The sequence below is a fragment of the Moschus berezovskii genome, chromosome 11 (assembly GCF_049115385.1).
Source record: "Moschus berezovskii isolate FMDL1 chromosome 11, NW_MosBer_1.0, whole genome shotgun sequence".
In the NCBI taxonomy this organism is placed as follows: Eukaryota; Metazoa; Chordata; class Mammalia; order Artiodactyla; family Moschidae; genus Moschus; species Moschus berezovskii.
This window is the reverse complement of record NC_142470.1, coordinates 1,083,295-1,099,357: the sequence shown is the minus strand read 5'-3', so window position 1 is coordinate 1,099,357 and position 16,063 is coordinate 1,083,295. Positions and strand designations below refer to the sequence as shown.

The following is a 16,063-nucleotide window of genomic DNA, read 5'->3' as shown; positions in this document are numbered from 1 at the left end:
GTCTCCTGTACAATGTCACGAACCTCCGTCCAGAGTTCATCAGGCACTCTATCTATCAGATCTAGTCCCTTAAATCTATTTCTCACTTCCACTGTATAGTCATAAGGGATTTGATTTAGGTCATACCTGAATGGTAGTGGTTTTCTCCAGTTTCCTCAATTTCAGTCTGAATTTGGCAATAAGTAGTTCATGATCTGAGCCACAGTCAGCTCCCAGTCTTGTTTTTGCTGACTGTATAGAGCTTCTCCATCTTTGGCTGCAAGGAATGTAATCAATCTGATTTCGGAGTTGACCATCTGGTGGTCAGATGTAAACAGAGTAATCCTAGCTGCTTTCACAGCCTGTGCTGCAGTCTGAGTGTCTGAGTGCCCTCCCTCCCAACCGAAGTCCTGTGCCGACAGTAACCAACAAGGTCCCGTTGTGCAGCACAGGGAAGTCTGCTCAGTATCATGTGGCCGCCTGGATGGGGCAGGGTTTGGGGGAGCATGATACATGTATGTGTAGGGCCGAGTACCCCTGTTCACCTGAAACCATTGCAATACTGTTAACTGACTACACACCAATAGAAAATAAAAAGTTTAAATTTTAAAAAAAGAGTGTGTGTATATATATTATTTATATAAGAAGCTCTAATTCTTTGGCCACCTGATGTGAAGAACTGACTCATTAGAAAAGACCCTGATGCTGGGAAAGATTGAAAGAGGGAGGAGAAGGGGACGAGAGAGGATGAGATGGTTGGATGGCATCACCGACTCAATGGACATGAGTTTGAGTGAGCTCTGGGAATTGGTGATGAGCAGGGAAGCCTGATGTTCTGCAGTCCATGGCGAAGCAAAGAGTCGGACAAGACTGAGCAACTAAACTGAACTGACACACACACACACACATATATATATAAAACTGAATCACTTTCTGTATAGCAGTAATTAACATAAAACTGTAAATCAACTATATTTCAATAAAATGATTAAAATTAAAAAATAAAAAGTCATAAAGTGAAAGTACCTCAGTCCTGTCTGACTCTTTGAGACCCAATGGACTATACAGTCCCTGGAATCCTCCAGGTAAGAATACTGGAGTGGGTTCTACTCCCTTCTCCAGGGGATCTTCCTGATTCAGGGATCCAACCCAGGTCTCCTGTATTGCAGGCAGATTCTCTGCCATCACCAGGGTAGTCACTGGACCTATACATCTGAAAGTCACTCAGTCGTCCCCAACTCTTTGTGACCCAGAGTCGGTATAGTCCATGGGATTCTCCAGGCCAGAACACCGGAGTGGGTAGCTGTTCCCTGTTCCAGGGGATCTTTCCAACCCGGGAATCTAACCCAGGTCTCCCGCATTGCAGCTGACACCCTAAGCCCTGATGTGATGGGACTGAGGAGTGGGGCCTTTGGGAGGTGATTAGGTCATGAGGGTGGAGCCTCATGATGGGAATGGTGGTTTGGTGGTTTAGTTCCTAAGTCATGTCTAACTCTGTGACCCCATGGACCGTAGTCCACCAGGCTTCTCTCCCCATGGGATTTTCCAGACAAGAATACTGGAGTGAGTTACTGTTCCCTTTTCCAGGGGATCTTCCCAACATAGGGATTGAACCTGGGTCTCCTGCATTGCAGGGAGTCTCTTTACCGACTAAGCCACCAGGGAAGTCCAATGGGTCTGCTTCTAGCATCTGCTTTTTTCTGCTGTCTCACTCACCTAGTCTTCATCTCCCAGCTGTTTTTTCAGGAAATCCTGCTTGAAAAAATAATGAACAAGGTTAATGTGAAGGTTCGGATGATGTTTTGTCTTTCAGTGTCGTTTTCTCCCATCAGGCATCTGGAAGGCTGGTGGTCAGGCAGGGACCTTGACCACCAACAGTTCTAACTGTTGCTTCCTGACCTGCATACATGTTTCTCAAGAGGCAGGTCAGGTCATCTGGTATTCCCATCTCTTTAAGAATTTTCCAGTTTATTGTGATCCACACAGTCAAAGGCTTTGGCATAGTCAATAAAGCAGAAATAGATGTTTTTCTGGAATTCTCTTGTCAAGAGTGTATCTCTATTACCCTTTAATAAAACTTTGCTACACGAAAAGCTCCGAGTACTCAAGCTTTGTCTCTGGCCCTAGATCGAAATCCTCTCCTCTGGAGGTCACGAATCCCAGCGTAGCACATGGCTCACCACCGCAACCTTTCACTGGAACCACCAACCCAGCGCCAGTCTCCCAGTGCAGCCCACAGCACTCCTGCCTGTTCCGTCGCTGAAACACCCTCTAAACCTTAGCAGATGCTCTCCTGGAAGGCTGGCTGCCAACCAAGCAGGAAGGCTGTGTGTCCACCACGCTGACATCCTTGCCCGGGCTCTCCCACTGCAATCAGAACTGAAGCTCCCGCCAGGTTTCAAGGCACAGAAGGCTGTCGCCGGAGACCCTAACTTACAGCCCAACGCTTGTGTGACCCTCAGATCCAGCCACTTGGGCCTCCTGAAGCTTCTCAAACAGGCCAGGGCTCAGTCCCACGTGGTTGAGGGTCCTCTGTTTGACCCTCTCCATCCCCGCCCCCACTTTGTCTTCCTGACCTCCCCCCAGGTCTGCTTACCTGTCTGCTCTATGAGGGGTAGGGGCTCTGACTCCTCCGTGGGACCCCCAGCTCCGAGCACAGGACTGACACCAAGTATGGGCTCACAGTATTTGGGGAGTTAACTCACTATGCCATTGTTAGATACGCCACCCCCTATTCCGAGGTCGTCTTCAGTACAGGTAATGCCTTAAGCAAAGCCCACCCCAACAAACTACTAACAGTAATCAGGTCTCTAAGAGCTTGGAGACAAAGCAGGCGACCCAGACCAAGCTCGCGGCGAGGGGCGCGCGCCCCCGCCTGCTCCCGCCCCACGCTCCGGCCGGAGCAGGCCCCGCCCAGCGCCCCGCCCCTTCCCATCCGGCCCCGCCCCTCTCCATCCGGCCCTCCCTCTGTTCGGTCCCGCCCCTCGGTCCGCCCAGCGCCCCGCCCCTTCCCATCCGGCCACGCCCCTCTCCATCCGGCCCTCCCTCTGTTCGGTCCCGCCCCTCGGTCCGCCCAGCGCCCCGCCCCTCTCCATCCGGCCCTCCCTCTGTCCGGCCCCGCCCTCCGCCCGCCCGGCATAGGTTAGCCCGGCGGCTCCCTAGGCCGCGCCAGCCATGGTGAATCTGGGCCTGTCCCGGGTGGACGACACCGTGGCCAGCAAGCACCCGGTGAGAAGGCCGGCCTGGACGCGGGCCCCGACCTCAGAAGCTGAACTGAGCGGGGCGGGGGCCTTGGTGGGAGTACCCTCATCAGGGAAGCGAAGAGGGACAGAGGTGTGGGACCCTCTTGCGGTGGCGGTGGAGGCCTCCTGCCTGGGTGGGCACGGGGTCAGGTGGGGTGTGTCTGGGCCCCCAGGGCCTCACGATGAGTGGTCCCCTCCCCCGGGGCCGGAGTGCGCCCTAGGGAGGGACAGGAGGGGCAGGGAACTGAGCCTTCAACCCCTTCCCCCTCCCAGGGACTAGGCGAGTACGCAGCATGCCAGTCGAACGCTTTCATGAAGGGCGTTTCCACCTTTGTCACAGGTAGGCTGGGTCCAGAGTGTGAGGAGGTCGCACCCCGACTCCCCAGCAAGTGGCGCCAGGTCACCAGCCCGCAGTGCTGGGAGCCTGGCAGGTGCTGCGGGCATGCAGGCTCTGGCATGGTGGTCCCCTGGTCAGCCCCGAGGACAAGCTGGCTGATGGGGACCGTGGCTCTTGGCAGGCACCGGTGCAACCTTCGGCCTGCAGATGCTGGTTCAGAGGAAGCTTCCATACCCCTTTCAGTGGAACGTGCTGGTGGCTGTGGGTGGGTACTCCAGCCTGGGACCCCTGAAATGCACCCCGGTTGCCACTGGCTCTTCAGCAGAAGTTGGTTCCCACTGGAGGTGGGTGGCTGTGGTTCTGGGCATGCCCACCCCACTGACCCCTGCCCCCTGCTCCCCAGTCGCAGGCTCAGTGGCCAGCTACTGGGTGACCCGAGTGGAATCGCAGAAATGCAGCAACCTCTGGCTTTTCCTGGAGACAGGGCAGCTCCCCAAAGACATGGGCACAGGTGAGAGTCCCCAGGGCAGCAGGACGCAGAACCGAGGCTCCAGTGCCCAGAGTTGGAGGCAGCAAACCTGGACCCAAGGTGTAGGCTGCACAGGCTTGTCCCCTTGACATGCACACGAGGGGCAGGGGCGGGAAGGAGAGGGCCCGTGTGCAGGAGGAAGACGCAGGAGGGGCTGGGTGGCCCTGGGGGAGTGAGTGCAGGGGGAGGAGGGCAGACAGCCCAAGAAGAGCAGCTGGATGGAAAGGTCCTGCATCGGACACCAGGCTGGCTGATCTCAGGTCTGGCCTCCACTCCCTGAACCCCTCCTGTTCCAAGCCTCAGTTTTTGCTTCCAGAAAATGGGCACAGGGACTGGAAACAGCTTCGGGCTGTGGTTCTAGCTGTCTCCTCTGCTTCCTACAGACCAGCGCAGCTAGGAGACCTCCAGCCAGGCGCAGAAGACCTGGGGCCAGACAGTTCTAGAACACAGCCCTCGGCACCTCTGCAGCCCAGGTTGGCCCTCCCCACACCCGTGGCCCCCACACACAGGCATGGCCAGGTCTGTTGAACCTGTGCAGACTGCTCCTGCCCAGCCTGGCCGCCCGGGAGCTCAAGCCAGGAGACTCCGTTCCTGGGGTGGCTGCCCTCCTGCAGGCAGACACAGCGCTGGAGAGGACCAGCATGCCTCTTGCACCTTTGAGGGCAGCCCTGGAGCAGGGAGGGGGCTTTTGCACTCTGCTGCTGACACTCCCTTTCTGGCCCCTGCATCCCCCACCCACCCCCGTCAGGGATGACAGTTCCCCTGGGGGCTGGGGAACTAATAAACAGCTTGTCCTGTTTCCTATCTAAGTTCTAAAGCAGTCAGGGAACAAGTCGGAGCAGTAAGCAAATGAGAGAAACGTCTCCTTGGAACCACACTGCTGAGGGGAGGAGGCACCAGGGCAGTTCTGAATCTGAACCCCAGAATTAGATATCTGGCGGGCCCCACGTGCTCTCCCGGTGGCTGGGGGTGGGGGAGGCGCAGAGCGGACTTGTGCAGCCAGAGAGCACACAGAGAGGAGGGCCGGAAGTGACCACGCCCACCCGCCTACCATTCCAACCCACCCATCAGATTAAGTCCCTTCTCTCTGGGGGAGGAGGAAGTCAGGGGTGCAGGGGACCAGAGCCAGCAGACTGGAGCTCTGTCCACATGGAGGAAGGCTCCTGAGTGGGCAAGGCTGTCCAGCTCAGCCACAGCCCACAGAGGGAGAGGGAGCGGAAGACATGACCCGAAACCTGGGCAGAGCCATCGTCCTTTCCAGCAGGCTTCTCCGGAACACTGAAGGTGCACCTCCCGGGGCCCTGCTGCTCCAGGCCCAGCCCCGCCCTGCTGGCCTGGCCCATCACTCAAAAGAACATCTATTGCACGTTTACCTGCACCAAGGAATCTGCGTGTAGGAAGGCAAAATAGTAACCGTGGCATAAGTCAGCTAGAGTCTGCATTTTCTTTCATGTAGAAGTCCAAGGGGGTGGCCTGGGGCCAACAGGGAGTCGGGAACCCAGGCTCCTTTTACTGTGCTGTATGCTGTAAGGGCCCCCATTCCAAATCTACCTCATGGTGCCAGGCAGCTGTACCAGCTCCAGCCATCATGTCTTCATCCCTGTGAAGAGGAAGGAGAAAGGGAGAGGAGGAGAGTGATTCACTCACCACCCATGCATTCACTCCATTGGCTGGAACTAAGTCAGGAGGGACACCCAGTGCAAAGGCACCTAGGAGGGCGGCCGTGCTCCAGGCAGCCATGTGTCCCTTGGGCTCTCTATCTGAAGAGACGAGAACCAGCATCAGGGAACAGGCTCTGCGTCACACCTGGGAGGAGACGGGCAGCGAAGGAGTAGACCGCGCCCGTGGCAGGCCCTTCCTGAGGGTGAGACCTGGGCTCTGAGGGAGGGCAGAGGATGAACTTGGAGTCTCAGATGGGACTGAAAACCGAGAGTGGGCGGAAAGGAAAAGGGTCTGTGAGAGGTCACAGGAAAAGAGGCGAGCCATCACCGCACTGGGTGAAGGCCACTGCTGCAGCTGAACTGTCTCCCCCTAGTTCACAGTGTGCAGCCCTGACCCCAGGACCTCAGATGTGACTGCATCTAGAGACAGGGCCTTTACAGGCGGCGGCGTTCAGTCGCTCAGTCACGTCCGACTCTGCGACACCATGGACTGCAGCACGCCAGGCCTCCCTGTCCTTCACCGTCTCCCAGAGTCTGCTCAAACTCATGTTCAATGAGTTGGTGATGCCTTCCAACCATCTCTTCCTCTGTCCCCTTTTCCTCTTGCCCTCAACCTTTCCCAGCATCAGGGTCTTTTCTAATGAGTCGGCTCTTTGCATCAGGTTGCCAAGGTATTAGAGCTTCAGCTTCAGCATCAATTCTTCCAGTGAATATTCAGGGTTGATTTCCTTTAGGATTGACTGATCTCCTTGCTGTCCAAGCGACTCTCAAGAGTTTTCTCCAGCACCATGGTTCAAAAGATTTCTTTGGTGCTCAGCCTTCTTTAAAGGGGTAGCTAAATTAAACAGGGATGGGCCCTCATCAGACTGGTGTGCTTATCAGAGCAGATTACGACCCAAAGAGTCCAGGGTAAGGACCCCATGAGGACAAAGCAGAAGGCGGCGTCTACCAGCCTGGGGCGAGAGGCCTCAGCAGAAGCCAGCCCTGAGACACCTTGATCTGACTACCAGCCTCCAGGTTGCACGACAATAAACTCCTATTGTTTTAGCTGCTGGGTCTGTGGTGCTTTGTTTCGGCAGCCCTGGCAAACTCATGCAGGTTTGGAAAAGTAGCCCAGCTGGTGTGCACCCCCTGGAACCCCAGGCTTGAGCCACGTGGCTGTAAGGCAGGCTTGGACTAGCGGAGCAGAGGGAGGGCACTGGCCCCTCCTGTAGTCAGCTGAAGTTGTTGAAAATCACTCAGTTGTGTCCAACTCTTTGCAACCTCGCGGACTGTAGCCCACCAGGCTCCTCTGTCCATGGGGATTCTCCAGGCAAGATACTGGAGTGAGTTGCCATGCCCTCCTCCAGGGGATCATCCCCACCCAGGGGTCGAACCCAGGTTTCTCGCATTGCAGGCGGATTCTTTACCGTCTGAGCCACCCGGAAGGCCAAATTTATTTATGGAGTAAATGAGAGCTAAAGCCAGAACCAGGACTTTGCCAGGGAAATGGGGGTTGAGCAGGGAAGGTCACTGAGAGATGTGGGGTAGTGAGGGCTGAGGTTGGGGGTCTCACAAGCCGGGTACCCAGGGTGTAGTTTGAACTTGGGGTGGGGTGAGGGAATGGAGACCCTGTAGGCAGTGAGAGGTTGGCAGTTTTTTGAGGCTCCATGGAGGACCGTGGGGGTGTGGGGAGGATGGGGAGGGTGCAGTGTGAAACCACCACAAGTCACCCTGCGGATGACAGTGACCCTGACCAGGGCAGCACTCCTGAGCAGAGAGCAGCAGGGAGACTCGTGTCTGGGGGACCAACCCTGAGGCTGGCTCGGGGCAGAGGGTGGGGTCACCAGGGAGGGCTGGGAATTCCTGGGTTCCCTGGGCATTGAGAACCTCGGTCCCATCACAATGGGCCAGGATTCCAGGGGACAATCTGAACTGAGGTTCTGTGGAGCAGGCTCAGCACAGAGAGGGCAGGAGGGGTGGAGGGGCCCTAGAGGACCCCGAGGGCCGCCATGAAGATCCGCAACGAGATGGAGATGGAGGAGCAGATCCAGGAGCTGAAGACCATCACTCGGCTCCAGGGTGCGTCTGCCGCCGGGGGGCCCGGGGCTTCAGGTGCAGGACTGCCCGTCCTGACACAGAGACGGCCCAGGGCAAACTGGCTAGGGGCCAGACCACTGTTCACCTGCAAGCAGAGCTGGGAGAATGGATGGGAAGGGTCTGCCATGGGGAGTGGCTGGAGAAACTGGGGGCTTCAGAGAGATTTGTGAGTATAGTGGGCCCAAAGCCAGAGGGGACAGGAGCGTCTGGGAGTGATGACACTCCTGCCCATCCTGGTTTCCCCCCGCCCTGCCACCCAGCAACACTGTCCCCTGAACGCTGTCCAGATGAGCACCGCTGGACAGCAAAGCGGGTCCCCATGCAGGCTGGGGGGAAGCTGCGTGGGCTTAGAGGCAGCAAACTCATGCCCCCACTCCGGGCCTCCCCGGCCCGGAGCCTCGGCCACCCGGGAATCCAGGCCCGGCCCTCGCCCACATCCCACTGTCCTGCCCCTCCCCCGCCCACAGAGCAATGTCGGGCGCTGCAGATCCAGTCGGTGAAGGAGAAGACAGCCAAGAACAAGGCCGCGCTGGCTCTCCTGCGCAGCAACATCCGCCGCAGGTCCCAGGAGTGGGCTTTGGCCAAGAAGGTGGACTCGGGGCCCCTCCTGCTGCCTGGTGGCTGGGGGTAGGGGGCGCGCTCCGAAACAGCTCCTCCCCCTAACACAGGTGGACAGCTGGCCCCTGCTTTCCCCAGGCTAACTCCACCACCCACCTCAGGGGGTGGGGCCAGGACCCAACTCGGGGCACTTTCTGGAGCTAGCCCCCTGCGGCAGCCACCGAGGGGACACGGGAACCCTTCTCTCTGGACCCCATCACATCCGAATGGGGATGACCCGATGGGGCCTGCAGCGCTTTGCCCCTTGTGGCCCCAGGAGCTGGGGTCTTGCTGTGCAGAAGCGGCCCGGGGAGAGGGCCTGGAGGGGACGGCGGCCGGGTGTACGCAAAGGGGACGGCCCCCAGCTCAGCCGCCGCCACTCCGCAGTACGACCAGTGGACCATCTCCAGGGCCTGTGGGAAGGACGTGCCCATGAGGCTGGCGAACAGCCGCTGCACCATGGAGGTAGGCGGCGGGACGGCCCCTCCGCCCGGCCCAGCCGGTGCACCCCCAACTACACTACGAGGTGGAGCCGGTGGGGAGCGGAGCGAGCGCCCAGCCCCAGGGTCCTCCCGACCGGCTCCCTTGCCCCCCGCGCACCCACTCGCGGGTCGTGCCCTCCCCTACGCAGGTGGCAAGGGAGAAGCTGCGCAAGTATGTTTTCGACCGCGTGAACGTGCATAACGTGCTGATCCACTTGGTGCGGCGGCGCGGGCGTAAGCTGGAGAGCATGCAGCTGGAGCTGGCCGGCCTGAAGAGCCAGCCCGACGCCACCAAGGAGGAGCTGCGCCTGCAGCAGGTGCCGGGGCGGGCGGGGCTGCGCAGGGGGCGGGGCCTCCAGTGCGGCGGGGCGGGGCTGCGTGGGCGTGGCTAGGTGAGACTCCTCCCCTTGGAGAAAGACCAGCCCCGCCCCCGTGAGCCTCTGGGCTCCCAGGTGGCCTGTCCCCAAGGTACTCTCAATATGCCCTCCACCCCCCAACCCCAGGTCATCCGTCAGCTGGAGAACAACATAGAAAAGACGACGATCAAAATCACCACAAGCCAAAATATCCACTTCCTGTACCTGGACCTGCTGGACCACCTGAAAACGGTGAGCCCCCCTCACCCCGCATCCCGGTTCCAGGGAGCCTAACTGGGCTTGAAGGGCGGGAATCTCGGGCCCCAGGCTGTATGCAGGACTGCGGTCTCCGTGGGGGCGGGGTCCTCCAGGGCAGGGCACCCCCACACACAGCCTTACACCTCTCCTCGAGCCTGAGTGACCCCTAGAATGAGTGAGCCCTGCTTTGGGCGTTAGCTGAGCAGTGGCACCTTGTAGGTGGGAAAGAATTTGTTATTTTCTACTCCAAAACGGCGTGTCATGTGCTGTGTCAGAATTTCATCATTTTTCACTGCCCAGCTTCTGGGGGCAAGAGACGAATCCAGCATCCTCAGGAAGTCCCCTCACATCATCCAGGGCTAGCCGCCTCTGCGCAGGCCATTAGCCTGCGCTTTCTGCCCACTTCTTCCAAGCCAGCCCCCAGGCTCCCTGCCGAGGAGATGGGGGGAAGCCCCAGGGGCCTTGCGCCCTCCTAAGAGGCAACCCCCCTTCACTGGAGGCCCCCCCAGGCCCCCATAGAGCAGAGAGCACAGGCCAGACGGCCAGAAGATGGGAGGACAGGGCCCCTCTGTCACCTGGATGCGTTCTATCCTCCCAGTGGTCCCTTCTTGCCTTTTTAGAACATAAGCATTAAAAACAATAACTCCTGTGGTCATCTGCATTTTTTGTTGGTTGCATGGCACAGCATTTGCGTTCTTAGTTCCTTGACTAGGGATCAAACCCGTGCCTCCTCCAGTGGAAGCCTGGACTCTCAACCACCGGACCGCCAGGGTAGTCCCCACATCCATTAAAAGAAAAAAAACTTTCTGGGAATCCGGTGGTTAAGACTCCGCACTCCCAATGCAGGGGCACCTGTTCAATCCCTGGTCAGGGAACTAAGATCCCACATGCCGCATGGCACACACACCCCCAAAAAAAGTGGACATTAAAGAGACTATATATTCTTTAAAAATAAATTTTTAAAAACAGTGGTGAGTGTACATAGTAGTTATCAACAACAAAATACTAAAAGCTAAGATGTCTTGGATGTTTGTGAACCTGACCCTGTGTTAAATAATACATCGTTCTACCGTCTCAATCCATCCTGACAGCAACCCCTCGAAAGAGCCATTATCACCTTGTTACACACAGGGAAACAGGTTAAGTGGCTTTTCTCCGGTCCCATGCTAGCTGGTCAGGTTAGCCTTGGCTCTGAGTAATGAGTCTGCCCCCACACCATCTACTTCACTTCAGAGAGCAGTCAGCCTCCCGGGGCTCCAGGGCACTCTCAGGTGGCTGGACTCCCCATCACAACTTCTTAGGAAGTGTCTCTGGGTTCTGGCCCTGGGCAGGGAGAAAGTCCACCAGCAGGAGGCTTTTCCCTCTCAAAACCTTCCTTTAACCTGCTTTGGGCCCAGCTGGGGCCAAAGGCCAGGTCCTACTTGTCCTCTGGGCTCACACAGTCTGGGGTGATGAGTGGAGAGCAGGCATGGTCCACTCTGAGGGACAGAGGAGAATCAGGACAGGGCCAGGGGAGCCGACCTGGGACGGGCCTGTGGCTCCTGGGCCGTCAAGCGCTGTGCCCCACTGCCCTTGCCCTTGTGCTGCAGAAGCTGGCAGGATACCCCACAGAGCTGGACAAGCTGCAGAATCTTGTGGCCAACTACTGCTCAGAGTTGTCAGACATGACAGTCATGTCCCAGGATGCCATGATGATTACGGATGAGGTCAAGGTGAGCTCCCAGGCTGGGGCCCTACAGGGCTGTCTTGCAAACCTATCTGGCCCAGGGCCCACCTGGACACCCCTGCCCACACCTTGCCATCACTGGAGGAGTCCAGTGGCTGCCCTGCCAGCCTGCTCTTCTCATCCCCCATGAGTCTGGGCAGACGGGGTCCCACCAGACACAGAATCCAGGAAGTAGACGGAGGAGGAAGAGATTTGGCCTGGCCAGGGCAGGTGTCACCCCTTCACCCCATCTATGCTGAGGTCCCTGAAAGGCCAGTGTACCCCTCCTCATGAAGCAGGGCCACCTTGGGGTGCAGACCTGATTGGGGGCAGTGCACAAGCGGGTTCTGGGGGTGGAGATTGGACAACACAGTCTTGGGGTAGGTATATCAGGGCCAAAAGAAGCCATGGGGGCTGGAGCCTCCATGTGGGGCAGCAGGTGGTCCCCGGGGAACCTGGAGCCCTGGGAGGAGATGGAGGGGACAAAGGATCAGATTCATGTTCCAAATCGGAGGACCAGGATTGAGACGCTAGTCACGTGGGCTGGACTCCACGTGCTGGAGATGAACTTGAGGGCTTTAAGACGTCGCCCTGATGAGGGGTAGGGCAAGTTGGATGCGCGGGCCAAGGGAGAACACAGCATTCGGGATGTGTGAGCAGATGGGGACGGAAGGACAGTAGATTTAGCCACCAAAGCCAGACGTGCTGGGAGAGAGGCGGTTTGGGGAAAGATGACGAGCTTTTGTCTTTTGTTTAGACACATGGAATCCACTTTAGTGAATTCTAAGGGGAGCTGGCAAGGAAGTGGGAGCACCCAGATTCCTGGGTGGGGAAGATCCCCTGGAGAAGGAAATGGCAACCCACTCCAGTACTCTTGCCTGGAAAATCCCATGGATGGAGGAGCCTGGTGGGCTACAGTCCATGGGGTCGCAAAGAGTTGGACACGACTGAGCGACTTACCTTTAAGGGGAGCTGGCAAGGTCTACAAGATGGCAGAGTAGAAGGATGTACGCCAAAGGTCTGTCTGGTCAAAGCTATGGTTTTTCCAGTGGTCATGTATGGATGCGAGAGTTGGACCATAAAGAAGGCTAAACGCCAAAGAATTGATGCTTTCGAACTGGTGTTGGAGAAGACTCCTGAGAGTCCCTTGGACTGCAAGGAGATCAAACCAATCTATCCTAAAGAAAATCAATCCTGAATATTCATTGGAAGGACTGATGCTGAAGCTGAAGCTTTGATACTTTGGCCACCTGATGCAAAGAACTGACTCACTGGAAAAGACCCTGATGCTGGGAAAGACTGGAGGCGGAAAGAGAAGGGGGTGACAGAGGATGAGATGATTGGATGGCATCACCGACTCAGTGGACATGAGTTTGAGCAAGCTCCGGGAGTTGGTGATGAGCAGGGAGGCCTGGCGTGCTGCGGTCCACGGGGTCACAGAGAGTCAGACACGACTGAGGACTGAACCGACCTGAAGGGGAGCTGGCAGAGGCGGCAGAGATCCCAGGCGAAGAAATGTAACACAAGGGAGGGCTCAGAGGCCAGGAGAGGGGACGCAGCTGGAGCATCCCAGATCAGGAAGACACTGGCTTAGCACCCCACACGGCCTCAGTGGGACAGACCCCTGCTCCTTCCCCGTGTCCCCAGATGAACATGAGGCAAGGGGAGGCCACCTTCATCGAGGAGCGCCGGGCACGAGAGAGCCGGCTGAACCAGCAGAAGAAGCTGATCGACAAGATCCACACCAAGGAGACCAGTGAGAAGTACCGCCGGGTGAGCCGGCCCACTCGGGCACCTCCCTCCAGGACCCCCAGCGCTCCTCGGCCCCCCGCAGAGGATGCCCCTCACCACACCACTGCATCCCTCCCTCCAGGGCCGGCGGGACTTGGAATTCCCCTCCAACCTGATGGGTCCGGAAACTCTGAAAGGTAAGCGCTCAGCTCCCACCACCCCAGCCAAGGTTCGGACAAGTTGGTCACCATGAGGCTGGGTGTCACCTGCAGTGGCCAGGGTGAGGGAGACTGATAGACCCCGGCCCCTCCCTGGCAGGACCTGCACAGGCACACACCAACGGCCACAGCACTCGCTTCAAGATGCTGCTCTGGCTCTGGGCTCTTGGCCAGGTGTGGCTAACCCCACCCCCACACCCCGCCTCTCAGCTGTAAAATGCACTCAGCAATGCCCCCCGCCCCCCGGGACCCAAGCCCCTCTGAGAAGCTCCACTAAGCCCTGCTGCACCAGCCGCTTCTGGTCCTCCTCTGGATGGAGCCGCTCGAGGGCTGGCTGAGGAGGGAGCCAGTTTTAAGACAGAGGCGACTCTGAAGGGCACCCAGCTCTTGGGTGGCCTCCCCTGAGGACGTGGTGGGGGGCATCTGACGGCCGGCACAGAGCTCTCATGCCCTCCCTGCACGCCGGCCCTCCTTCCCCTCTGCTGCACCCAGTGAGGAGGAGAGAGACCTCCAAGGCTGACGTCGAGTACCAGACGAACGTGACTGCTCTGGTGGAGAAGGTCAAGACTGCCGTGCAATGCTCCCACCTCTGGGTACTACTCACTGACTCCTGGGTGTGGGCAGAGGGGCAGGGGGAGGGGCCCGTCCGCAGCCCAAGGCCCAGCTCAGCCTGCCGGGCTCTGCAGACACCTTCGCGTGAACAGACACACAAGGAAGCGACCCGCAGATTAGAGTGGAGGGCCTCCTGGGACGTAGCCAGCAAACCTGAGCTGTGGTCCAGGGTCGCACAGAGCCCACTGGAATTTGAGGGTTAAACCCCGAGGGGGCGGCCTCCACCTCCGACTCCTTCCCCTTCCCAAACCAACAGCAGCTGCCTCTCCACCTAACCCCCCTCTTTTACTTTAATCCGCTCTGGGATTATTATTAGTAAACCTTGAGCTCCTGTCCATGGTCCCTACATAAGCTTGTGCACCCTTGGACAAGCGACTCAGAGCCACTAGGTCTCTTGGCTGTGGTCTCTCCGGCTCTTCACTGGGGTCCTCTGCCGGCTCTGCCTGTCGTGAGGGCGGCGTGCAAGAACACACACCTAGGGCCTCACAGGCCCTCGACACACCGCCATGGTCGACGTTACTGACCACTGGGAGCCAGAAGAACCAGCTGCCTCCAGGCTCAAAACTGCCGCTCACCCCACTGGCCCTGCCAGGACATTGCCGGCCGGTTCCTGGCTCAGAAGAACACGGAGGAGGACCTGGAGCTGCAGATGGAGGACTGTGAGGAGAGACGGGCACAGCGGGAGGCCTTGATGAAGAAGCTGGAGACAGAGGAGGCCATGCTCAAATTCCGCCAGACGCCCAGCTCCATCAGGTACGTGGGGGGTACCGCCTCTCTCCGCACTGACAGCCTGGTGGCTGGCACCAGGCTTGGAGCTGAGCAGACCCGCTGTCTCGGGGCCTGGCAGGGGCACCCCCCACACCCACGTCTTAGCTCTTGAGCCCGAATTAGCACAGCACTTGCTCAGGGCCCTGCAGACATGCCCTTGGTCCGCCACCTCCCACCCTCACCCTCAACAGCTTTAAGTCTGCTGAGAAGAAAATGAACGATATGCTGAAGGAGGAGGAAGGTCGGCTGCAGCTGGCTCACAGCAACATGGTCAAGAGTCAGAAGCTGCTACTCACCATCCAGACCGGCATTGACAACCTCTACATCCGCCTGATTGGCATCCCCCTGCCCACAGGCCAGGTGCCAGCGGGGCCGGGAGGAGCCCCCAGCACAGAGGGTCCATGGGAGGCGCCAGGGCGAGACAACTGGTTCCTCCCTGCTACAGAAGGAAGCGGCGCCCTCGACCACCCTGGACATGTACAGCAAGCTGGCGTACTGCGAGGGGAGGCTGCTGTACCTGGCTGACCGAGTGCAGACGCTGGCCGGGACGGAAGAGGTAGCCCTGGGCCGGGGGTGCCTGCACGCCCCACCTGCCCCAAGGCTCACCGGCCCCGTGCCCTGCAGGTCAACACCAAGGTGAGGGATGCGCTGGAGTCCTCCACCCTGAAGGAGAAGCAGAACACCAGGATCAACTTTGAGGAGATGGAGGAGGACGTCATAGGTACAGGCGGCCCAGCAGCTGGAGGGAGGCGGGGGCAGGTGGCCAGCCTGAGCTGTGCAGAGGCAGGGGCTAGGGGTGGTGCTTTGCTGCATCTGACCAGGGTGGCCTGGAGGGACAGTGAGGGCTAAAGCAATGGGGAGGCTGCCTCAGCTGTACCCACCGGATTTTAATTGATGGAGGTGATGGGAAGGCAGCCTCGGGGCTGTCCCCCTCTTGTCTGGCACCTGGCCCTGGGGGATTCAGGCTTGGCGTATAGGGTAGATATTAGCGGTCGAGTGTGGGCTCTGGAAGGACTGGGTGAACCCTGGGCTGTCTGCCTCCCCGGGTGTGCAAGACCCCAAACGCCAGGCAGAGAGTAAGAAATACACGTCGTTGGTATAGTGGGCCCTGCCGTGAAAGGACGCCAGAGGACAGCCCAGGATCTGGGGACGCGGGCGGGGCAGAGGGGCTGCGGGCGCGGCTGCCCTCCCCCTCCTCCCTTGCAGACACCTTCCAGTTCGCCGACGTGGACCACAGTTACGTGCCCTCGCGGGCCGAGATCAAGAGGCAGGGCCAGCGGCTGATCGAGGAGAAGCTCAAGGTGGCCAAGAAGAAGAAGAAGTGACCGGAGGAGGAGGAGGCCGCCCTGCCCCACACCCCGCCCCCACGCTTGCATTGGTTATTCAAATAAACATTTTTCCAGGACTTCGGGGCGCCGAGGAGACGCGGATGCGGGGCGTCGCGTTGGGAAGTCTGCAGGGAAGTGGGATGCTCGGTGTGGATCTGGGCCCTGGGGTTCAGGGGCGAGG

At 58.8% G+C, this 16,063-nt stretch overlaps 2 protein-coding genes across 8 annotated transcripts; both read left to right on the top strand.

Moving 5' to 3' along the window:
- The first annotated feature begins 3,061 nt into the window (after positions 1-3,061).
- On the top strand, positions 3,062-6,790 carry TMEM141 (transmembrane protein 141). 7 transcript variants are annotated; one of them, XR_008682384.2, is made up of 6 exons: positions 3,065-3,207; positions 3,495-3,561; positions 3,740-3,823; positions 3,962-4,069; positions 4,471-4,560; positions 6,636-6,772. XR_008682384.2 is itself a non-coding variant. In XM_055399162.2 (5 exons), the coding sequence occupies exons 1-5, from the start codon at positions 3,154-3,156 to the stop codon at positions 6,659-6,661; spliced, it is 405 nt and encodes a 134-aa protein (XP_055255137.1). In that variant the 5' UTR covers positions 3,062-3,153; the 3' UTR covers positions 6,662-6,790. The 7 variants fall into 7 exon arrangements, 3 of the variants coding, with proteins under 3 accessions (XP_055255137.1, XP_055255134.1, XP_055255138.2); XR_008682383.2 differs by having other exon boundaries at positions 6,631-6,767; XR_008682382.2 differs by lacking the exon at positions 6,636-6,772 and adding an exon at positions 5,352-6,624.
- A 949-nt stretch (positions 6,791-7,739) lies between these two features.
- On the top strand, positions 7,740-15,893 carry CCDC183 (coiled-coil domain containing 183). Its single transcript, XM_055399166.2, has 14 exons — positions 7,740-7,809; positions 8,295-8,416; positions 8,812-8,889; positions 9,056-9,223; positions 9,410-9,514; positions 11,110-11,232; positions 12,873-12,998; positions 13,099-13,153; positions 13,667-13,767; positions 14,379-14,539; positions 14,746-14,914; positions 15,000-15,110; positions 15,179-15,275; positions 15,761-15,893. The coding sequence occupies exons 1-14, from the start codon at positions 7,740-7,742 to the stop codon at positions 15,877-15,879; spliced, it is 1,605 nt and encodes a 534-aa protein (XP_055255141.2). The 3' UTR covers positions 15,880-15,893.
- The last annotated feature ends 170 nt before the right edge of the window (positions 15,894-16,063 follow it).